Source organism: Marmota monax, unplaced genomic scaffold (genome assembly GCF_021218885.2).
Source record: "Marmota monax isolate L192 unplaced genomic scaffold, Marmota_monax_Labrador192_F-V1.1 WCK01_AAM20220418_F8-fsc00008, whole genome shotgun sequence".
NCBI classification, from domain to species: Eukaryota; Metazoa; Chordata; class Mammalia; order Rodentia; family Sciuridae; genus Marmota; species Marmota monax.
The window spans coordinates 10,507,455-10,532,696 of NW_026694432.1; the positions used below are offsets into that span (position 1 = coordinate 10,507,455).

Consider the following 25,242-nt stretch of genomic DNA (forward strand, 5'->3'; position numbering starts at 1 on the left):
CTATTCAGAATCCTTTATTGACTCCCAACCGACCAGAAGATCAAGTCCAGTTCTTTAGTTTTCATATTCACGGCCCTCTACAACCCTATGAAATTTAGTTCTGGTTTTTATTCATTATGTTTTAGGTAGCTGAAAAAGACAAAAGACCTGTCCTCTGACCTGAGGCAATTTACAATATTCTTCCAAATTTATCTCTAGACTTTTCCCCACCTGACTTAACCACAAGCATTCTGATCTCATTGTTTCCAAACATATCTTTCACATCTCTGCCAATATTCACCTTTCTCCCACCTGGGATATATCCTCCTCTTCTTGGATTATCTAACATAGAGTCTCTTCCAGGTCCAGATAAAGTCCCACTTCTTCCTTTAGACCTTTCTGGCCATGCCAGCCACCTCTGGATGGCTGTGGTACTCAGTACCAAGAAAGGTGAGTAAAGTATTGAGCATATATAACCTATTATCAGATATCACCATATTTAAGTCTCATTTTTCTATCTGAACTGAGCTCTTTAGAGTCAAGGTTCATATTTTAAATTTCTTTAAGTATCCAACATTTAGAACTTCAGCAGGTATTCAAGAATATCTAATTGTTGGGCTGGAGTTGTAGCTCAGTGGTAGAGCACTTGCCTTGCATACGTGAGGCCCTGGGTTCCATCCCCAGCACCACATAAAAATAAACAAATAAAAACAAAGATGTTGTTCCATCTACAACTAAAAAATATTTTTCTAAAAAAAGAATATCTAATTGTTTAACAAATATATATTGACAGCTTACTACACGGCAAGGAAAAGTCTACAAGAACACATTAAGATGATATTTTCAGAGTCAGACTAAGAAGCAATCCCAAGTAATATTTAAGACTGCTTTTCACAGCACGGTGCATAGATTCCCACTCAGATGTTCCTTTTCCAGGTACAGCTTTTCTAAGTTCTTCTTGCCCATCTGGATCAAGAAGACTGTGTATCACTTAATATTCCCAATGCAAACTCAAAGGAAATAGGTTGAACATGACTGTAATCCCAGCTACTTGGGAGGCTGACGCAAGAGGATTGTAATTCCAGAGCCAGCCAGGGCAACTTTTAAAGGTTAGGGATGTATGTCAGTGGTAGAGTGCTTTCCTAGCATGTGTGGGGCCCTGAGTTCAATCCCCAGCATCACAAAAACAAAAAGAGAAAAGAGATAAATGATTTCCACAGAAGTCTTTGCCCCAGAAAACCAAGTGTATGTATATTTGTGCACCTGATTCTGTATAAGAATGAATGAATTTAAAAAAAAAAAAAAAAAACAAGGGGGAGAAATGAATTACAGTAGATGGGGTAGAGAGAGAAGATGGGAGGGGAGGGGAGGGGAGGGGAGGGGGGATAGTAGAGGATAGGAAAGGCAGCAGAATACAACATACACTAGTATGGCAATATGTAAAACAGTGGATGTGTAACTGATGTGATTCTGCAATCTGTATACGGGGTAAAAATGGGAGTTCATAACCCACTTCAATCAAATGTGTGAAATATGATATGTCAAGAACTATGTAATGTTTTGAACAACCAATAATAAAAATAAATAAATAAATAAATTATATATTACACTTCACATAATACAACTACCAGCTATCATTGATGAACTTATTATATGGGAGGCACTGGTCTAAGTGCTTTAATATCATATACTTCCTGTAATGACTCCATGAGTAGGATGAATTTTAATCCCCTTTTCAACTGAGGAAACTGAAGCACAGAAAGGTTAAGCAATTTTCCCAGTTTCTGTGGCTATAGAGTGGTAGAGCAACAGGCCACAAGTAGACAGTTGTTACCAAAGCCCTCTTTCCTAACTCTTGGGCTACAGTGCCCTTAGGGAATGAAAAGGGGTGGGGTAGCTGAAAGTATAGTTTTTGCCCTGAAACTTTCTACAGAGATGGGGACTTCCTTATACTTCTCTGTTATTACAGAAAGAGAGCCCCTGGGCTCTCTGCTTATCTTCAAATGCTTTCAGATGCAGATTATTCTTTCAGGTTTCAGGGAGGAAATCTCAGTGTTATGGGTAAGATAAAAAGTTAGACAGCCTGGCAATAACTGGCTAAAACTGTTTCTCCTTCTGCCCCAAACATTAGTATAACACTAGCTTAATTCTCAAAAAAACAAAACAAAACAAAAAAAAAACCTTAAGTATTTGGCAGCACTGGCCTAGCAGTCAGGAGACATCAGAACCCAAGTTCTGGTGCCTCTCTTCCTCTAAATGTCTTCTGAGGTCCCTTCTCCATCAAACTATGAGCAATTTTGGTGTTAGGGAAAATTTGCCTAATTTTCACAATTTTGTTCCCTTTTAGAGACTGAGGTGTATAAAATCAAAAGATATTGGATTATCAAGCCAGTAGTTCCCACACTTAGATCTCACAGATCAGTAAATGTTCTCAAATATATTACAAAGTATAACATAACGTTGCCAACTTTTTCTTTTGATAAGGATGCCTAAAACCACCATCTAATAACAATGCTTTCGTAAAGTAAAAGTTACTTTAACATAGAAAAGTAGGAAGAACAATTAAAAAATAAATGAAACAAAGTAGGAAGGATGATTTCAGAATAAAGGGCAATTTTTTTAAGTGAGTTTAGCTTTATGAAAAAACACACTACATTTCTGTTATCTTTTTCATTTTACTAAGAACTGATGAATTGATATCTCAATCCAGCACTAGTCAGTGTGCTCTACAGTTTGAAAACCAGGAAACCTGCCATCAAAAAGATCAGGCTCTTAAGTCTCAAGGTCACAGAACACCATTTAAATGAATTCTTCTCCCCTATCAGGAAAGAGCTAAGTTATAGCTAGCAGGACTCTTCCTCTGACCTCTAATTCTTCTATGGGTCCCTGTCCCCAGACTATCTTCAAGTCCGTTCTCTCTGTCACTGCTGACAAAAGTTAAGTGTAAGAGAATTAGCAATAGGCCCCAAAGAGGAAACCTAGGCCATGACTCCTCCCTTCCACCACCACTCCCCAGCTTGCTCAGAGGTAAACTCCGCAACCAACCAACTTCTGCTAAAAATACACCCTGGACTTTCAGCACTGTGCAACATAACTTAAAAGTGGCTTCCTGACAGGCAGAAGCATGAGTATGAATTCAAGCTCTATAAAAAAGTCCCACACCCAAAGCTAGGGCTTTTAACTGCCAGTCACTATGAGTTAAAGAAGTTCCTCAGGAAGCAGGGAACTCTCCCACACACCATCTAGTCTATTCTGCCCCAGTTTTAATAAGCCCAAAGGTTGTAACACCCATAGGGCTTCAAAGACCAGGCTCTCTTATGAATCAAAAAGAACAAGGGCTATTTAGGATCCTCAAGTCCAGAAGAGGGAAAAAAAAAACTTCACATACTAACCCATACAACACATGCGGCACACCAGGTGGGCGTTGAACTCGTGTTCATCTTGGTAACTGGGCCACATGGCACCCAGAGTCTGCTGGCCCCACCTAAAAGGAGGGGGTCCCAAAGAACATCCAGCTAGAGTCCTATGCACCCCCTGCAGCTTCTCAAAAGGCTGTGAGGTGAACAGAGACAGACAGCCCAAGAGCTGTGTGATAAACAGAGAGAGCAGAACAGAGAAGTGGCTCCACCCACAACTTCCTACTGACCTCCTTCTTCCCTTGAGGTCAGAGAGGAAGCTCCTCCCTAGGGCACTTCCAAAAATTGGGTCCAGGTCTTCAGGCAAAGAGCATGCTATTCAAAAGTGGCACCACCCCAGTGTTTCCAGACCAACAGAGCATGCAAGGTGGGAGCTTCGTAAGTAAAAGTCCAGACAACATAGCCAGTAAGCCTTAGCAGACACAAGCTAGTCTTTGAGTTACCTTCCATTTGCCGAGCAGAAGCTTGTAACCTGGTGGATCTTAAGACATTTGCAGGACAGTTGTAAGTTAAAATGGCTTACTGCCAAGTCAGGAACAGTGCATCCATTGCCCAACAACCTGTTCCTCAGGCTCGCCTCTTCTCAAGCAAAAAGTACATCTGAAATTTTAACCAACTGAGAAGGTCTCACGATGGGAGAGACTATAATAGAGCAAGCCCCCACACTGTCTGTTGCCAAGAGAGTCCTAGATTCCAAAGGGAGATTAATTTCCCTATACTTACAGCTGCCCAATGAGAAGAGTCACAGTCTCTCCCCAATGATTCCACCTACTTTACAGAGCAGCCCAGCCTCAGGTAGCCTCCAGAGTAGATTAACTCAGCGGATTTCATCAACTTCAGAAATACTGTTTGCTTCTTGCTCCATTCTTTATGCTCATCCAGCCAGGAATGGCATCCCAAAGCCCCCTTCTCTTCCCAGATCCTCTTACGTTGTCTTTATAGTCAGTGTACTTAATTTGACTGTGCCAGAAATTCCTTTATCCATCTGTGGAAGGCTGCTTGCTTGTTTGTCCAACTTGTTTTCTGAGTCTTGGCTAATTGTACCAGACACGGGAATGTTGAAGAAACACAATGAAGCGCTTTTCATTCAGATGGCCCAGCCCATCTATTGCTTCTTCACAATTCTGATCCAACCAGGGAATAGAAGAACTGAGCTCCTGTGGAAATCTGGACAGACAGACACTCCAATCTTGCCCCATACCACTCACTGCTGATAAGGGCCTAATCACTGGCTCTGCTCTAGCTCCCTAAATAGAACAACTTCTTTAGGCTAATGCTGCTTTCAATCCTGTTCCTAAGGACAGGGAGGGAGCAGCAGCACCCAGGAAAGCAAGTTTCCAGAAAGTGGCTGAAAAGACCACAGTGAAAATAAGTAAATGTGAGTTTGCCTAGCAGGCCACTCAATTTAAACAAGCACTGTGACCTCCTCAATAACCTGACAACTTCCTTCACTCCCAACTGGGCATTCCTCCCACCTATAAACTGCTAATAATCCTGCTGCTGCTTACTAATAAAGAACCTCACAGCTGACTTTATCCCTCCTTGCCTAAGCTCTTGGTCACCCCCAATAACCTGTGACAATCGTACTTGTGATTCTCCTGCCTCAGCCTCCTTAGTAGCTGGGTGTGCCATAGCATTGTCCCCCTTCTCAGACATTCCTTGGACATGGAGACAAAGGGTCCTCTAAGAAGTTACCTTGTGCTAGGAAAAAGAATGCACAAGAAATAGGGAAGAGAGAATAAAAAAAGAATAAGCATTCCTGATTCATATTTAGTAACATTTTACTTTATCAGATTGTAATTCCCTGGGTGCAAGGACTATCCTTTGTCTTCAGACTTCAGTCTCTATCACAGAAGGCTCTCAATAATCTAAGCATCTACTCTCAATAAACTAAGCATCTACTTTAATTGTTAGTTCTCAGGTAATGTACTAAGAACTTTAAATATTTCATTTAATCCCAATAATTCTCTAAGAAAGGTATTATCATTCTATTTTAGATATAAAACATACAGAGATGTAAAAGGTTAAATAACCTGACCAAAATTACACACTTATCTGTCCAGCTCCAAAGCTGTGCCTTTGTTATACCCTGCTATCTCTGACAGGGACCTAAAGCAGAATAACTAACCTGAAGTAGGGGAGCTATATATATAAATAGGGGAAATATTCTTTGCAAGATGAAGAAATAACTCAGCCAAATGCTATGGCACACCCAGCTACCCAGGAGGCTGAGGCAGGAGAATCATAAATTCAAGGCCAGCCTCAAAAACTTGCAAAACCTTATTTCAAAATAAAAAGTATTAGGGATATAGCTCAGTGTTAGAGGACTCCTGGGTCCATCCCTAGTGTGGAAGGGAGGGGAAGGAGAAGGGGAGGGGAGGGGAGGATAGGAGAGGGGGAAGGGAGAAGGGAAGAGGAGGGGGAAGAGGAAAGGGGGAAGGGAAAAGGAAAGGCAAGGGAAGGGGAAGAGTAAGGGCAAGAGAAGGGGGAAAAGAAGGGATGGAAATGGAAAGGGAGGGAAGGGAGGGGAAGAAAAGGAAGAAAGGAAAGGAGGGAGAGAAGGAGGAAGCAAAGAAGGAAAGAAAGAAGGAGGGAGGGAGGAAGAGAGAGGGAGAGGGTAGAAGACAGGCAGTTAGGCAAATTCCTAATTAATGGCTGACTGGAAATACAGGGCACATCCCAAACACATGGGACAACTTCTACAAATACTAAGTAAGTTCACAGCCTCCAAAAATTAAACTAATCATTACTGGGTAAAGTTTGAGGAAGGGGAACCAAAACCTGCCACTCCTCTGGCATCCAATAGTATCTCTATTCCCCTTAAAAGTATGGCAGATTGAGTGGGGCCTTTCCATCAGGTTCCCAACAGGTCCTGGGCTTCAAAAGGGAACCCACTGTTGACAGTTAAGACAGTCAGCTTTTACCATTTAGAGGAGATGGGGTGGTATACTGCTTATCTAGGCTGATTCTTTCTGCCCAACTTTTCATCAATTCATGTTAAAGGGAGGAAAAAATGAGTTAGCTGCTACCAATAGATCTTGAAGAGTTGAGTGAGGGGAAAGATTCAAGCCAACACTTACACATGTGGCTAGAATTTGTCTGAGAATTTACAGCTACTGTTTTCTTACAATAGTACAGAAAATTGAAACTATGTATTTCCCTTCTTTTCTAAAATGCCCAAATCACCCACTTATATTATGGATATGAAAACAGACAAAATGTCTTTCCTTCAAATATATAAGAAAATGATGGGCTGGGGTTGTGGCTCAATGGTAGAGCACTTGCCTAGCATGTGTGAGGCACTGGGTTCGATTCTCAGCACCATGTATAAATTAATAAATAAAACAGCAATTGATCAACAACCAAAAAAATATTTAAAAAGAAGAAAATGATTCATAATATCACTAACTTTTTATATACTCCCACATTGGCTTCTGGTACATTTTTAATTCCCAACCATAAAGGTGTATTTTTGTTCCAGGAGCCCTCAGGAAGGTAGTATGTCTTCAATTATATCTTTTGTGAAAAATTATGCTGATAGGCTATAATTAACCATGTGCACAATGTGTTCTAAAAACTCAAAACAATCATGCAACATTATTAACCTCATATTACAGAGGAGGAAACAGGTTCAGGTAGATAATGCCTCTCAACCAGTAGAGACAGAGCTAATTTAAAAATACAGGCATTCTGACTCCAGGTACTTAACCTGCTCTTAACCACAATTCCTTACTACTTTCAAGTATAGGCCAGATGCTTGCAGTGCCAGAATCAGAAAATTAGAAATCTTAATTTTTCTTCTCTGATACACTAGAAATTTGAAGTCCTGGGGAATTAAGCAATCTGTCCAAAATCATATAGTAGTAAGCAGAAGAGCTGGGACTTAGGGTCCAGATCTTCTGAGTCCAAATTCAGTGGTCGTTTTACTACACGGCATGAATCTGGTGGGGGAGAGGGAGCAAAGGAGCCAGGCAAGGTGGCGCACACCTATAATCGCAGCAACTGGGGAAGCTGAGGCAGGAGGCTCACAAATTCAAGGCCAGCCAGCCTCAGCAAAACTTGGGGAAAAAAATGTTGGGTTGGGGATATAGTTCAGTTGGTAGAGTGCTTGCCTCACATGCACAAGGCCTTGGGTTCAATCCCCAGCACCAAAAAAAAAAAAAAGAAAAAAATGTTTAAAATGCAGGGATATAGCTCAGTAGCAGAACACTCCTGCAGTAACAAACATACACACACACACAGCAGAGGAAAGATGAAGACTCCACCTAGAGTAAAACATTTAATGCTGTAGTTATTTGAGCAAAGATATACTAGATATATGACTATTGGTTCAAATATTATTGAATATCTGTTATATGTTTAACACATCTATAGATAACACAAATGGAAGACACACAGCTGATGCCATAATTGCAGAATTAAAGTTCAAAGAGCTAGAAGACTGCATCGAATCTCACAGGACAAAACTTAGGATACCTGTAAATCCTGTGCTAAGGTTCAAAAAACCCAAAGGCACAGCAGTGACTGGAAGAAGACAACAATTCATGACATGCTCTGGCCATTCTATAAACTGATCTTAGTATATTGTTAAGTTTAATATGATCCAATAGTGTGATGGACCTGCTTTAAAAGAAAAGAAAAAAAACAGATTGCCATGCAGATTTAAGTTGTACTTAACATGGTCCAGACCCAGAGATTATAGCTGGTCCTCCTAGTGGGAAATTGGCAATGGCAAGAACCTTAAGATATCAAATTTTCCAAACCTTTCATTTTACAGATAAAGAAAACAAGACCATAAAGAGGGAAGAAAGCTGTCCTTTCACAAACACAAAATATTCAAATGTTTTTCTTGAATAACCATAAATCCCTTTTCCTAATTATATTACCACAATGAAAGAGATTGATTAACTAAAACACAGGGCAACTCTCTATCATTCAATTAACAAACCTAGCATCCACCTTCAACTACATATCAAACTAAGCCACACCCTCTAAATACACATATGAACAGGGCATGGTTCCTGCCACAGCTTATATGGCTAATGCTGCCTTAATTCTTTCATTTATGTATTCAAGTAATATTTACTGATACTTTTGTCTCAGAGACTTGAGATGCTGAGATAAGTAAGAGTCCCTATTCTTTCAGAGAGAGAGAGAGAGAGAGAGAGAGAGAGAGAGAGAGAGAGAGAGAGAGAGAGAGATGTTTCTAATATTTATTTTTTTAGTTTTCGGTGGACACAACATCTTTATTTTATGTGGTGCTGAAGATGGAACCCACCGGCCCACGCATGCCAGGCATGTGGCTTGAGCCACATCCCTAGCCTAAAAGAGTCCCTATTCTTAAAGATCTTGCAGCTTAACAGAGTCTAACTGGTGGGGAGAGAGAGAAGCTAAGCAAGATGGCAACAGGGATTTGAATAAATCTTATGGACAGAGTGCTTACAAAGGAACAAAGGCTTTCCAGGGGCAGTACCCTTACTTTGAAGGACAAACTACCTTGAAGGACTTACTACAACAAAGGATCTCAGAACTGCATGTCAAGCAGCCCAGTTGAAACCAGGATGTGGGCATTTCAGGCAGAGATCTACAAAGTTTTAAATGACTCTGGAATTCTAGGATTTTGTAAGGCCCAATGGGAAATGCAACTCATGAAATAAGCAGGGGGAAGATCATAAACCTTTTTATGTCATGTTAAAAAGTTTGAACTTTCTTCTTAATGTAAAGGAAAAACTTAGATGGATTTTAAGCAAGAGAGTGACACGGCCCTGTATTTAGTCTTAGAACAAAACCATGAAGACAATAGAAAGTTTTAAGAATAATGAGATAATATGTGGATGCAAGTGTAGGTAGGATTTACTAAAAAATATTTAAAATTCAAAATACTAAGAGTGTCAAGCTCATCTTATGGGTATTATATGGCTTATACAAACTATCTGTGCCTACCTACATCTCTTTTTACATCTGCTAGAGAGAGGGAGACTTGGGAATATTCTAAAACCACATACTTATGTAACCAGATCTCCTCAATCACTATCAGAGATTGCTTCCCCACTTTTCTGCTGTACTCCCTCCACCTTACCTCCCTACTCAGGAGACCACCACATTTTCACAGCAAGAAAAACAAACTTAATTGTCCAAAGGGAGTATTAGAACGACATAAACTTAGGAAATCATATAGTCACAGAAAGGGAGGTACCTAGCCTAGGGAAGTAGCTATTTTCAAAAATAAGCTAGCCTTGAAGATAAGGCAGACTTGATCTTTGCAAGGCAGAATTTGGACTAAGAGGTAAAAGTTACAGAGGCAAAAAAAAGAATTTCTCAACAGCCAACACAAGAAATAGTCCCCGAGTGCTGTGTTCTACCATCATAGGCCTTCAAGCAAAGGAAGAATGACTTCTGACAAGGATAGGATTAAATAGGAAGTTGGATCTGTTAATGCAGAAGGTCCCTTCCAAGAGCAAAACAGAATATGTTACCAATTTTAAGAGTGAACATCATGTGCATCCACAGGACTGGGGCCCTAATTATAATATGATATATTCCATGCTTGTATAAATATATCAAAATAGATTCTACTGTCATGCCTAACTAAAAGGAACAAATAAATAAAACAAAATAAAAAAAAAATTAAGAGTATATTAAATTTAAAAAATCTATACAAACATAGTGAGGACTTACTATAACAAAAGATCTCAGAACTGCATCGTCAAAGAAACTTTACAAACTATCTAGATAGTCCAGTGATTTTCAACTCTTACATAGCACTTTTTCAAACTATTTAACTCAACATACAGAACATTTCAAAGCAGTATTTAATAGTATAAGACAACTGTATGTATTTAAATTTATGTTACTTAGCTTAAAGCCAAACGACATAATATTTTTAAAACGTAAAATGTAAAAATGAAAGCACTTAAATGACAGGACAATGGCTTTTAAATTCCATAGAAAAAATCCTGTACTGTCTGGACACAGTGGCACTTGCCAAAATCCCAGCTACTCAGGAGACTGAGGCAGGAGGATCCCAAGTTCAAGGCCAGCTTCAGAAGCTTTAGTAAGACCCTGTCTCAAAATTTAAAAATAAGTAAATAAAAAGAACTGAAGATATAGCTCAGTGGTAAAGTGCCCCTAGGTTCAATCCCCAGTATAAAAGAGAGAAAAAGAAAAATCTTTATGATAAACTTGAAAAATATTAACCAATTAGTGGTTTAGAAATGTCATTACCTTAATGAATTGGGAAAGGAAAGCAGCAGCCTCTGCCTAAATGATATTTTTTTTCTCATATGATGAATAAGAGGACCAAATAACACAAGCCTATCTTCTACCTTCTTTCTAAGCTCAAATACAGGAAAGCCACTTTGGTGGACCTTTTTAAACACAATTACCATACAAGCAAGCATTTCAAAATGTCTCTCTCTGTTTCTGCTAATAGATATGCTGGGATCTGAATATTTAGTCAAAAGATTTTCTGGAACTTACTGGAAAGGACGCTGGGGAATGATTGAACTAATTCTGTCAAACATTCAGGAACTTTTAAAAGTTAAGTAATAAGTCATCGAGTCTCTATCTTAACTTATAAGAGTCACAGTAACAAGTGTCTAAATACCTTGGCATGGAAGTAGTGAGCTGATAAGAGTGATAGTACCAAAGGTACTGAAACCCAAAGTATATGCTAGAAAAGTCAGACCTTAGTAATCCTTAACTCTAGCAACTCAGAATTAGCTAACCTCAGAGCTGGTGCCTGTACTGGGCAGTTAGAAGTCTATAGATTAGCCAGGTTTAGTGGTAGTAATCCCAGCCACCCAAGAGGCTAATACAGGAGGATGCCAAGTTCAAGGGCAGCCTCAGCAACTTAGTGAGACCCTGTTTCCAAATTTAAAAAAAAAAAAAAGGACTGGGAATGTAGCTTAAAGAAAGAAGTCATCAATGAATATAATAAAACTAACAGAAATATAAGAAGAAAGAGGGATCTGGTGCCATTTTTTTTTTTAATTATCAGAGTCTGAGATTCCCTGGAGGATTCATTTCCCAACACTAAACACCCTAAATACACCAAGTCCAGAAACTTCTATTCACAAGTCTTTCCACATCTATAACTGTAGGTTAATGATGAGTTACCATATGTTTGATTAAAAACAGGATTCAAAAAACCACTTTGAGACTGAGAAAGTAAATAAAGGAAGGGCTTGATTCTCCAAGGCAGTGCAGTAGCCACTTCCCTCCAGCTTACAACCTAGACACCACCTCATCTAACCAGCACCCTGAAGCCAGACAGCCTCATAGAACAGGAAAGAGTTCAGTTCCCAAGTTATGCAGGGCAGCCCAGTTTCCTGAGTACATCCACACACACTCTTAGGTTGACAGCACCCCAGCTGAAGGGTGTACTGGCCCTTTAAGGAAAGCAAGTGGGAAGAACTCATCCACCCTAATTCCCACAGAAGATTAAAGAACTGGCACCAATTAGTTACCTGTTTTGCCCTGGGCACATCTCTTCCAGTATAGAACGCCAGCAATTCCAAGAATGTGAGTCAAAATAAAGATGGTTGGTGGCAAATAAGATGAATCTAAGAGAGGCATTTTCAGGCCTGTCCTTTCTCCTCCCTAGAGTTAGCGGAGCCCAGCCCAGCGGCCTCGGGATGCCTTTCTCCTGAGGTTACTGCTGTCCTGGACTATCAGCAGAGGCAGCGGCAGCCTTAGTGTTGAGCTTAGTGTTGTCAGGAACTTCCTGGAGGCTTCTCCTCCATCTCGACTCTGGTACCGCGGGCGGTGGTGGACTGGGCTAAACTGCAGCGTATCTCAGACAAAGCCCAGGAAACAACTGGCTGGTGGGGGAGGGGAGGAAAGGAGGAACCAGGAGAGTGAAAAGCAGCGCCTAACCCAGAGTGAGCTGACTCAAACCTCTATCTTTGGTATCCTGGGTTCAGCTTAAACTAACTTCAGACTCTTCTACAAGAAGGGAGGTGTCAGAGGACGTCACTCTTAACTTTCCATTCCCCGCCTGGTTGGAACGGCAAACTTCAGGGTGTAGCCAGAAGAAAAAAGTCACAGAAGAACGTCTTGTGGGGAGGAGGCAAAGCACACAAGGATGTCCAAGCACAGCCCTTTACCAGCCACGGCCAGGGAGGGCCTGTAAGAGGAGAGGCACACAGGCCTCTGAGAAACAGACCTGACACCTAAGCAGCCAGGCTGCTCTACAAGTAAAATTGTGAGCACTTGTCAAGGGCTGAGAAAGCCACCCAATGTCCACTAGTAGCCATCTGGAAATCAATAACAGCAAAAATCAATGCCTTCCGCCAAACTAGGACTTCCCTACAAACAGGCAGGCACCACTCTCTAGGCTGGCAAAATTTGATAAAATGAAGCAAATACATGCCAACAATCTCACTCCTGGATATTTTCCCAAATGAAAATACACGTTTACAGAAGGACCTGTATATGAATGATCATAGCAGCATTATTTAAAAACAAAACAAACAAACAAAAAAAAACTAGAAACAACCTAAATGTCCATAACTGGTGAACTTACTGGTGAGTAGTAAGTATATCCATAGAATGGACCACCACTATGGGAGAATCTTGAAAAACATTATGCTACATGAAACAAGCCAAACAAAAAACTATAAACCATAGGATTCCATTTATGAAGCATTCTGAAAAAGGAAAATTACAGGAAGAGATATCAAAAGGGACTGAGTGTAGAGGAGAATGGACTACAAAGGGTCCCAAGGAAACTAAAAGAGATAACGGAGATGTTCTGTATGTTGACTGTGGCAGCTCCACGGCTATATACATTTGTCCAAACCTACTAAACCACACACCTAAAGGTGAAATTTACTGCGTATAAAATACTCTTCAGCAAATTTAGCAAACATAAAACACATTTAAAGGCTGGGAAAGAGTTTAGACCACTTAAACTAAATATGCAAAGGTCTCACAGGACCACTGGTCCTCCTGTGTCTCCTTCTAAAGAAATATTTCACAAAGTACACTGTGGACATACAACATATCACTGAAGACCTAAAGAGCCAGGACTATGTCTAATGTCCTCTGTAATGCCCAGCACTCTCTGCTCAGGAAAGGCAAAGATTATAACCTCATTTTTGTATAAAACTAGCCCTTCATACATTTCTAGGATGTATCTATCACACTATGATACACACACACACAATTCTCACAAGCATTAAAATGCAAATTGTTTTATACATCTGTTACCTTTTTTTTTTTAGTTGTAGTTGGACACAATACCTTTATTTTATTTATTTATTTTTTGTGGTGCTGAGGATCGAACCCACCACCTCACATGTGTTAGGCGAACACTCTATAGCTGAGCCACAACTCCAGCACCCTGTTTTTACCTTTTTTATAATAAAAGGGAAGGGTTTTAGATTTGATAATCTACTACCCAGAAAGATAATAACTGGCACTTGATGGAAAGTAATACAATAGGAACTTTAAAACTGTCATCCATAGGTCATCTATAATTGTGTGCTAATTTACATTTCATTCATCAAATATTTACTTCATACTATGTGCTGTGCTGTTCTAAGTACCCAGGACATGATAGAGAACAAAACAAAGATCCCACTTTTGCAAGGCTTATTTACTAGCAGGGGAAGACAGAAAGTAAGCACAAGTAAATATATAAGTTGTCACATCAATGCTATAGAGAATAGGAGATGAAGAGAAGAAGGAAATGCCAGTGAGAGACAGTTTACAATTTTACATATAAGATGGCCAGGGAAAGCTCTCTAATAAGATGACATTTGAGCAAAACCCTAAAGAAAATGAGCAAAAAATTATATGTTTATCTGGAGAAAGGATGAGCTATTTAAAAAAAAAAAAAAAGCAGCAAGTACAAAGTCCCTGAGACAAAAGTATATTTGCTGTGTTCGGGGAACATCAAGAAAGCTGGAATGGCTGGTGCTGAAAGAAGAGTATCAAGAGATAAGGCCAGAGGGGGGCACATGGCTCATAGCTATGCAGGCCATTTGTTAAACCTTTGGCTCTTATTCTTAGTGAAATGGGAAGCATGAGGGGCCTTTATGTGGAAGAGTGACATGATTTAGCTTAGGTTTTAAAAGGATTGTTCTCACTGCTATGTTGAGAACAGACTATGACAGATAAGAGTGGGGGGAACCAGTTATAATGCCATTACAATAATTCAGGTTAAAATTATGGCTGAGAAATGATGATTGCTGAGAACAGGGTGTGGCAATAGAGATGGTGAGGTTGGGTCGCATTCTGAAATAATTATAAAGAGTTGTCAGGGTTAGGGTGCTGGGGTTGTGGCAAATGGCAGAGCACTTGCCTAACACATGTGAGGTACTGGGTTCAATCCTCAATACCACATAAAAATAAATAAAGGTCTGCATCCATCTACAACTAAAATATATATATATAAAAGTTGTCAGGGTTTTCTGATAAGTTGGATGTGCAGTAAAATGGGGAATAAATAAAGAAAAGTTCCAAGGTTGTTGCCTGAGAAAGTGAAAGGACAGAATTGTCATTTCCTAACATGGAGAAGTAGGAGGTATTTGTTAGTAGGTAGTTGGTTTGCCTGTTGATTACATTTCCCTTTTGAATATGTGATTGAATATGAATCTAGACTAGTTTAGGGAGAGACTCTCTAGAGTTTGAAAGCCAGCTGACTATATGACAATCCTTAGGAAGCAAGCATGAAGAGAGATCAAGTTCAAGGAAATCCTTCTTAAAAACCCTCCTACATTAGATAGGGAAGAGGGAAATCAGCAAAAGAGACTTTAAAAAGAGAAACCAGGGAGCTGAGGTTGTGGCTCGGCAGAGAGCACTCGCCTAGCACATGCAAGGCCCTGTTTTTTGTTGTTGTTGTTGTTTGTTTGTTTTTTTGTCAGTACTCTTTGGTTATTAACTAAACCATTTTTATTATATGGAATAGTCATACAATAAAGGAACGTGTGGGAACCACCAGTTAGAAAAGAAATTGATGATTGACTATGACGAGGCCCTGGGTTTGATCCTCAGCGCCACATAAAAATAAATAAACAGACAGATAAAATAAAGGTACTATGTCCAACTACAACTAAAAAATAAATTTATATATATATAAATTTATTTATTTAAAGAGAGAAACCAGGATTAAAAGGAAAACCAAAAGAGGATGCTGTACTAGGAGCCAGGTGAGGGAAATATTCAAAAAAGCAGGAATTAGTCATGTCAAAGGTGTTAATGTGTCACATGAGGACTGAGAGCTGACCATTTGAATTAGTAGAGATCACTAACAACTTTTATTTTTTTTTAATTCTTTATTTTTTTTAGTCATACATGACAGCAGAATGTATTTTGACATATAATACATACATGGAATGTACATACATCAATCATATTGTCAATTCTATTCTGCTGCCCTTCCTATCCTCCTTACTCCTCCCCTCCTCTCCCATCCTTTCTCTCTATCCAATCTAATGTGACACACTTTCTTTTTCTTCTTCTCATTACAACATCATATATGTATTCTATATAATAATGAGGTTCTCTTTCCATCTTCCGTGCAACTCCCCTTCTCCCTCTTTTTCCCTCCCACCTCTCTTCCCTATTTAGTGGTAGTCTTCTTCTCATGCTCTTCTTCCCTATCCCATTTTGAGTCACCCCCCTTATATCAGAGAAGACATTCGGCATTTGTTTTTTAGGGACTGGCTAACTTAGCATAATCTGCTCTAATGCCATCCATTTGCCTGCAAATGCCATGATTTTATTATTTTTTAGTGCTGAGTAATATTCCATTGTGTATAAATGCCACATTTTTAATCCATTCATCCGTTGAAGGGCATCTAGGTTGGTTCCACATTCCAGCTATTGTGAATTGTGCTGCTATAAACATTGATGTGGCTGTGTCCCTGTAGTATGCTCTTCTTAGGTCTTTTGGGTATAATCCGAGAAGGGGAATAGCTGGGTCAAATGGTGGTTCCATTCCCAGCTTTCCAAGGAAATCTCCATACTCATACTGCTTTCCAAATTGGCTGCACCAATTTGCAGTCCCACCAGCAATGTATGAGTGTACCTCCACCCCCATCCTCGCCAGCACTTATTGTTGTTTGACTTCATAATGGCTGCCATTCTTATTGGAGTGAGATGGTATCTTAGAGTAGTTTTAATTTGCATTTCTCTGATTGCTAGAGATGGTGATCATTTTTTCATGCATTTGTTGATTGATCCTCTTCTGAGAAGTTTCTGTTCAAGTCCTTGGCCCATTTGTTGATTGGCACTAACAACTTTTAAAAGGGCAGCTTTAATGGAGTGGTAGAGAAAAAGCCTAATGAGAGGAATAGTAACAACAAATAAAAACAACTCAAAGAAGATTGCTGTAAAATTGAGCAGCGAGAGGAATGTGTGGGGGTGAAAAGAGATCTCTTCTGGGATGTGAAATGTAATGAAATATAATAATGTTTGCTGAGGGGAATAAGCACTAGAGAGAAAAAATTGACACAGTCCAGTGAAGACTAGGCTCCCTCTCTCTAAAGTATGAAAATACTTCATTCATTTAATTAAAAATCCAGAGGGTTACATAAGACACTGTAGATGCAAAGATGACTGCAACACCCTATCCTTATTATGGAGAACAGAGAAGTTCCTGGGCTATGATGTCCAAAGACAGACTTGCTTGCAGAAGAGACTAAAATTAAGGAGATACTATAAAGCACCTTCGTACTTGCATCTGCACTTAATCCCTATAAATAAGGGGAAGTATATATTATTATCTTCATCATATAAGTCAAGATCTTGAGACAAAAAAATCAAGTTACTGTGCTAAGGTCACAAAGTAAGAAAGAGGCTGGGCACAGTGGTGTCCACCTGTAATCCCAGTTACTTGCAAGGCTGCAGCAGGAGAATGACAAGTTCAATTCCAGCCTGGATAATAGCAAGACCTTGTCTGAAAACAAAATTTTAAATTTGAGTTTAAAAATGCTCAGTGGTAGAGCATTCACCTAGCCTGGGGTTCAATCACTAGTACTTCTTTAAAAAAAAAAAAAAAAAGTAAGAAAGAATGAACTGAAATCTGAACTTTTTTTATCTGCCTGATTTCAAATCCTTTTTATCACACTGCCTCCCTTTGCTAAAACGTTCTGGCAAAATGAGTACACTAACTGCAGGTTAAACAACCTGAGATGTTTATTTGTTCAGAATACTTCCTTTAGAGGGCTTAGCAAAAAACAGCTCTACTTCAACATAATACATGCTGATGCTGTGTATATCACCCTTTCACAACCTACCTTTACCATATTTTCATTTTCCAAAATGAAAGTAATTTCTCTGCCCTATTCTGCCTACCAGAAACCATTATGAAACTGCTGTCATTAGAAAATCCTATGCCATGTTTGTGCTATCCAAAAATATCTAGGAAATTAGCGGGGGGGGGGGGGGGGCTCAAAGCACTCAAACATTAAGATACATTCTGAATCGACTTTTATTGTTTGAGAATATGACGAGAGATATCCAAAGTAATTTTACAAGATTTTCATAAGGTGGCATGCTGCACCTTGGATACATCACTTTTATACATATGACAGATAAAAATTTTGTTTGTAGGTTTGTGTGTGTGTGTGTGAATAGATGTTTCACTCACATCACTTTTCTACATATGACAAAGATTTCGTTTGTAGGCTTTTGTGTGTGAATAGATATTTCACTCAGTGGAACTAAGATGGATCTGTGTGCTGTCATTTACAGGAAGTGGTTAGAGACTGGCAGGAGGGAGTGACTAGTTTTCTTTTTAGAGATCATTTATTATATATAAAGAATGAGCCACTTAAAGTCACATTTAGCAACACTGCTCCCCCTACCCCACAGGATATTCCTTGCTAACAGAAAATAGGCAGAGTCCCAAACCACCATAAAAGCCTTATAGAAGCAAGATGCAGAACTTCATTATGATTTTAGACCTGCCTCTTTTTTAAATTACTTCACTCACATGAATTTAGAATGGTCTCCCACAATTGTTACCCACAGGAAATCGCAATATTAGACAACACACCAAAATCTCTTTAATGTTTGTGACTGAGATCAAAGCAGCATACCTGTGAAGGTATGCTGTATGTTTATTTAAACTGCCATCAAGTTTTACTTAGTTTCAAACTGATACCCACAAGCAGTATAACTTTAGCAGACTCAGACTAAAAAGTTAAGACCTATCATAACTAAAAAATCTAAATCCAAGGGGGAAAAAATAATGCTTGCAAATAGAGAAGACTTTAAGAAGAAAATATGACAAATACACATGGAATATAAATTTGGTAGAGGGAAAAGCATATGACTGATAGAATTGGAATCTCAGGTTCCTGGGAACAGCAGGATCCAGGCATTAAAGTCTGGCCCTGAACTCTTTGTCATCTGTCTCCCCTCATAAGAACATGAGGCATCTAACTGCAAATAGGCAGAGAATGTGGGCTTAACCGAAGTTAATTAGGAGACATCCATGACTCTTTATGGTTTAGCAGTATGGTACTAAGACAGTAAAGACACCAAGGCCCAGAATGTCTAAAAAGAATATTCTATATACTTAAGTGTTACTAAATACAGTTAAGTGAGTAAAAGCTTCCTGTTTCTTCCTAAGTAAATCTAGGTGCCATTAGCATTATAGTAGCATGGTACAAGCCCAGGTGGACTGGGGTTCAAATCCAGACTATTACATATATGTCACATTAGGCACCTTTGGGCAAGTTATTCAACTTAAAGGAATTTTAATTTCCTCATTTTTATGATGATGATAATGGCAACTGTCTCTTAAGAGTTAAAGGAAGGACTAAATGACTTAATGCACTTAATGTGCTCAACATATGCTCAATAACAACTCTTAGCAAACAAAGTACATCTGACCACAAAGACCTCTGAATACTGCTCAGACTACAAAACCTTGGCAAACTGGTAATTTACTTATCACCTAAATAATCTAAACTAATTTACCTAATCCCAGTTTCCTACTTTCCAAATCTGCCTTCATTCACCATGAGATTAACCTCCCTGCATGCAGCATGCATATAATTTATTTTAAAATTTCTAATTTCTCCATGTCAGCAAATTAAATCCCAAACTCTCTGGCTTCGCTGCATTTCCCTCATTTACCCTGCGATGTTTTTCCTCCCCATCTCCACATGTTAATATCTCATTCCTATACACCATCTTGAAGCCAATTACTTCCACAGAATTTTCCTTGGCCCAGTCTTCCATTCCAACTAGAAACAAACTTTTCTTTGCCTTGAGTGTTTATGATAATTTATCTGTTTCTCTCTTGTGATATTTAGCATTCTGTGCTTTACAGCTGAGTATATATTTTTAATCCCTTACTAGGTTGTTTTTGAGGCTAGATGAATGTCTGCTCTTCTTTATAAAATCATACTCAATGATATTTATAGAATAAGTAATTAATGAACAAGAGGATTAAAAGAGCACAGTAATAGTAAGAAATATGGGGTAAGGGGAACACACTACAAAAAGCAAAATTGAGTCCAACAAACCATGACTATTCCCAAAATATAAACATTCTTTCTGGGAATACATCTATTTTGACCACAAAAACATAAAAGCAGAGAGCAGGTACCTGGCACGCCATTCATCTTATGGCAGTAATAACTCAAAACACTCCTCTAGATAGGCCCCGTAGATAACACACATGAACAAAGGAACCAAACCACCTTTAACAGCAAACTTTCAAAAAACCAACTGTGAGTTTAAGGGGAAAAAGTGCCTCCAAGAACACAAGTATAAATTTTGCTTTTTTTAGGAGCTGGAAAGAAGCCGGTTTATTTTATTATTTGTGTGTGTGTGTGTGTGTATGTTAGTTACTGGGAATTAAATCCAGAGGTTCACATATGCAAGTTAAGCACTTTACCACCCTGAGCCTTTTTAATTTTATTTTGAGAGATGGTCCTCCTAAATTAAATTGCACAGGCTGACCTCGAACTTGTGATCCTCTTGCCTCTGCCTCCAGAGTTGCTGGGATTATAGGCGTGTGCCACCACGTTCAGCTAGAAGCTAGTTTATTAATTCAGAAATTCTACTTCTGGAACTCTCTCCAGGTATGAATTCTGCCCAACATCCAATCTCTGAGTGGATAAAGTAGGATATGCTCTAGAAGCAAAATTGAGTTTCAGCTCTTAAACCCATATATCTTAACTTTCTCTCTAAGACTCTAAACATAATCTGTTAGCCAAACCTAGATTCAAGTTCTGATTCATCTCTAGCTGTCTTTGAAGCAATTACTTAATCTCTTTAACCCTCAGTTTTCTGATCTGTAAAATGAAGATACTAAAATTACCTCTTTAAAGTGTTATGGTGAGGATTAAGTGATAGAACATGTGGAATATTTGGCACACAGTAAGCATTAACTATTGCAAAAGCACTAAATGCTAATTCATTAATGTTAACTATTGTTATTATGACTACACAAGAACATTTTGCCTTAGCAAAGCATCATCTTCAATGGGCAATGGTGATAGGAAAGTCAAGGTAAAGCACGTACTATTTAACAGCTCTAAGCCACCAACTCAGTGAATAAATCAAGTAGGTTTCAACAACATTGCTTCGAAAAGGAAAAGGACAATTATCTAGTCAACCTTAATAGTCATGCTACCATTTAAGTAAACCCTCTGAAATACCATTTCCCCCAACAAAAAGAATAAGATCTAGCTATTAAATTTTTTTCCAGGTAACATCTTAAATACACAAATAAGACACAAGGGAAAGAAGCCCAGTTTATCGGGATTGCTCCTAAATAGAGCCAAGGATTGATTTATTTGTTCAGAAACACTTCTCACTAGAGAATGCCCAGTAAATAAGGGATACAGTTAGCGCATTACTCCTGTCCAATCCAGATGAATTCTAAAATGCTTTTCTAAACAAACCCATTTCCAAAAAGTGTCTTTAAGTATGGTCAGGCTAAGAAGTAGGTGATCGATTTTATTTTTCCTGAGACACCTCAAACACAAGAAGGTAGAAAGGCAGCATAGCTGACAAAGTACTTAGGAGCTCAAGAAGATAACCTGGCAGGCATGTGCCTGCCAATAAGTAGCCAAGTTCAACGGTCAGAAGAAGAACCCAGGCCAACATGAGAGAGACAGACTTAAACTATGTATTCATGGAAACAGCCATTTTAGATCTTGATAAGACAATTTTCCAGCCCCTTGAAGACAAGGGCAGATTTGTCACCTTCTTTCTTCCTGTTTACCCCTGGATCCTAGTCAGGACCCTAATCCACAACAGAAGAATTACTTTCATTTTTCTTAGGAGAGTCTACAACCAGGCTTTGCTTCCTGTCTAAAAAAACCTTCTGCTCTCATGACACCTAACCAGGAGTCCAATGACCAAAGTCAAACAACACATGTCTAACAGAAACTCCTGTAGAAGTCCTAGTTCATAATTATGAGACCACTGGGGAAGGCACTTATTATTTCTGGACTTCAATTTCCTAATATTTACAATGTATATTTTAAAAACCTGATTCTCAAGAGTGGTCATCAAGATGCTCAATAAATAATTTTATTTCCTCATTTCCTTTCATGTTGTAAAAAAATGCTCCTCAAATCTTACTCATAAAACCAATTCTATCAGCCTTGGTTTCATTCTTCACCTAGCACCTGGAATAATCTGTTCTTCAACTACTCAGTAATTTGAAAGTTCTTGTACAAGTTCACATCTTTGTTTCTGTTGTAATTTTTTTCAGGGAGTTGATACTCAGTAACAGTTTCTGCTCTAAGCTTGTTTTTTGTTGTTGTTTGTTTTTAAATAGCACTCATATACAATGATACCATAACAAAGAATCTCGTAAGTCTACCACAGGATTAGTGACAGTTTCACTTAGAGCTTAAACCCCTAGTGACCCCTACTGGACAAAGACAGAGTACACTTGAGTTTTATAACCCAGAAAAAGAGATTCTGTTTTGCTTTTATTCTAGCGAAATATTTACACATAGAACCTTTTTATACAAGTTCAAGCTTATCTTGAGATAGAAGGAAATAATGGTGTGTTCTATCAGCTCATAGCTTTCTAGGGGAAGAGTTCCACCATAAAGTTGGCTGATTTAACAGCTGCCCCGACTGGATCCCCTGCATTTATGGCTTTGTGATGAGTACTTGGAGAGAAAAGAACAGACAGAGAAGGAGCAGTCACTGGCATACAACCCCTACCCCCAGTACCCTGCAATATTTCCATTCTCTGAGCTGACTCACTCTCAGAACAGCCCAGACTCCCCCACAGCAGTCAGAGCCACTATGTGTGCCTGGTGAGTAATGCTTCCCCAAAAGCATTCTCCCAGCTGTCTCTGACTTAACAAGTCATAAAAGGAAATCTGGGTAACAGTCTTAAGTTTTAAGGAGAACACATGGCCCATCCTGATAGTTCCTCTCTGCTCCCTGCAGGGACTCATAATGGTAGTGAATTCCCTCTAATGACAGCCAGGTGGCAATACAGAAACAGGCAAGGGCAGAAAAGGCCAATGAGTATAATAAATCCTTCCTTTAAAAAAATTAGAGACCACAGCTTCTACTCTGGATAAAACCATAAGTAGACATATGGTAGAGCCCAGTCCAGCCTAGAGGTTGGTGAGGGTTCATTCCACCATAGCTCTGTCCAGTGGAGACAGCAAATCAGCCCCATTACCAGACCATCTGCCATCACAATGTAAGGCAAATGATGTAAATAAAGCCAAATCTCAGAGGAAGTTGACAGCTTCTTCTGTACCTGCCCATCCATCCTCAAATGCCCAAAGTAGAGTTAGAAAAGGACAGTAACTGGTTTATAGATCAGTGCACACTTGATACTCAACAGCTCCTATATAGATAACATTTGTAGCTCAACTTTCTCCTAATAGATGTTCCTGAGTATCAACTCCCTGAAACATTAATCTATGGAGCTAGCTCAAACATCCTAAAGATAGCTGCCAACAGCTAGATCAGTGAGAGAAATGGAGGACAATCTTTTTTTTTTAATTGTAGATGGACACACTATCTTCATTTTATTTATTTGTTTGTTTGATTGTTTGTTTGTTTTTATGTGGTGCTGAGGATCTAACCCAGTGCCTCACACATGCCAGACGAGTGCGCTACCACTGAGCCACAACCCTAGCCCTAGAAGAAGTTTTGACACAACTTACTTTAAAGCTACTGTAAGCAATAATCTCCAATAACTTGTCCAACAGCAAAATTTTAATCAACTAGGATCTATCTAGGTCTGCACTCTACTGTTAGGTGAAAAAAATTATCACCTCAAATATATCATGTTGCTCATTTTAAAAATTTTCTTGAATGAGGGCCCTTTTAGTACAGTTGCCTACATTTTTTCATACCTATAATCTTTGGGTCTCTGATATTCATATTCCTTGCAAGAAAACTATTACCCAGCTCAGTTTTTGACAAGCCCGGAATATTTAAGCTCTTGATTTATTAGAAAGGAAGGGGAAAGGGAAGGAAGGGGAAGAGAGGAAAGGAAAGAAGGGGGGGGGGGATGAATTACCTATGGTATATCTAATTACTAAAGCTGAAAAGGAAATTACAAAAATTTTCAACAAGAATGAAAGAAAAAGTGCCCTCTGGTTAACCTTGGATTAACAGAATATCTAATTTACTATACAACAGATTTTATCCATTCATTTAGCAACCAGAGAATGAGATTATAGCTCCAGTTCTGTTCCTAGCTTATTATATGACTTTAAGATCATCTAACTATACTGAACCTGTTTACTCATAATGAGTGACTAACACTCTAAATTTCTAAATTCTTTTCCTGCTCTAAAATTCTGTTCTATGAAATATTTAATTTTCTAGTACTATATTGTTGTTTATAATAAAAATATCACAAAGCAAGTCATATACTATCCTTTAAGAACTTATAATCTAGAAAATTATATATGTGAATGTATATATATGTACGTGTTTCATATATGTACATATATATATATATACACACACACACACATATATATATAATTTTAACATAAAACAGTATATGCTTTACTATGGAGAGTGATTAAGATTACAAAAACTCAGGCATGGGCGTGATGGCACACGCCTATATTCCAGGAAGGCTGAGGACAGGAGGATCACAAATTTGAGGCCAGCCTAGGCAACTTAGTGAGATCCTATCTCAAAATTTAAAAAAGGAAAAAGTGCTGGGGATATAGCTCAGTGGTAGACCTCCCGTGGCTCAATTCCCAGTATGGCAAAAAAACAAAAGTAAGAACAAAACTGTCAGGAATGGGAATTTTAGAAGTTCAGTCAATGGAATGGCCATTTTTAGTTGGAGAAACCAAAAAAAGTCTTCTATGGATGAGGCATATAAGCTGGGCCTGAAAGAATATCTAGGTTTTAAAAGTCTGCAATATTAAGAATAAGCATTCCAGAAGCAGAGATGGCTTGAGAAAGAACAGAAAGAAAGTACAAGTGACATGAGAACAAGGGCTTGCAGAGGCTGGGTAAACTGGGAGGATTAACTTCTGCCTACTTAGGTTCTCCCTCCTTTCCTTTCTGAAATCTCAGTAAAGTGACAGTAAAGGAATTTTTTAAAAAATGGCACAAACCCGTAGAAAATAAGAATAAGAAAAGATGTCAACAAAAGTTTGCTAACTGTAGAATGGATTAACAAATGGTCAAAATTTTAAATTTTGTGGGGCTATCAAAAAAAATTAAATTTCAGCTTTATTTTTCTGCTAAAAAGATGCTTGTGGAGATGGAGAACAATAAGAAGTAAGGTAAACTGTAGTGCAGAACACCAGAAAGGCTCAGGAACTGGAAGCACCAGGCACCTTGAAAGCTTGGAGGGGAAGGAATGCTGCAGGGTGGGGCTGAAATAAGACTGGTTGAAAGTCTTCAGGCACACTCGAGA

General features: G+C 38.9%; 1 protein-coding gene across 14 annotated transcripts in view; it reads right to left on the reverse strand.

Annotated features, from left to right (window-relative positions):
* The window catches only part of Macf1 (microtubule actin crosslinking factor 1), a 347,832-nt gene that overhangs the window by 229,984 nt on the left and 92,606 nt on the right, over positions 1–25,242 (reverse strand). The window contains exon 1 of one of the 14 annotated variants that reach the window (XM_058570875.1): positions 11,864–12,397. The exons of 11 other annotated variants lie outside the window; for them this stretch is intronic. In XM_058570875.1, coding sequence (XP_058426858.1) covers positions 11,864–11,972 — 109 coding nt within the window. In that variant the 5' untranslated portion in view covers positions 11,973–12,397. Of the gene's footprint in view, positions 1–3,371; positions 3,578–3,838; positions 4,010–11,863; positions 12,398–25,242 lie in introns of those variants that run through there. 2 more of the 14 variants (XM_058570879.1, XM_058570877.1) reach the window with 2 other exon arrangements.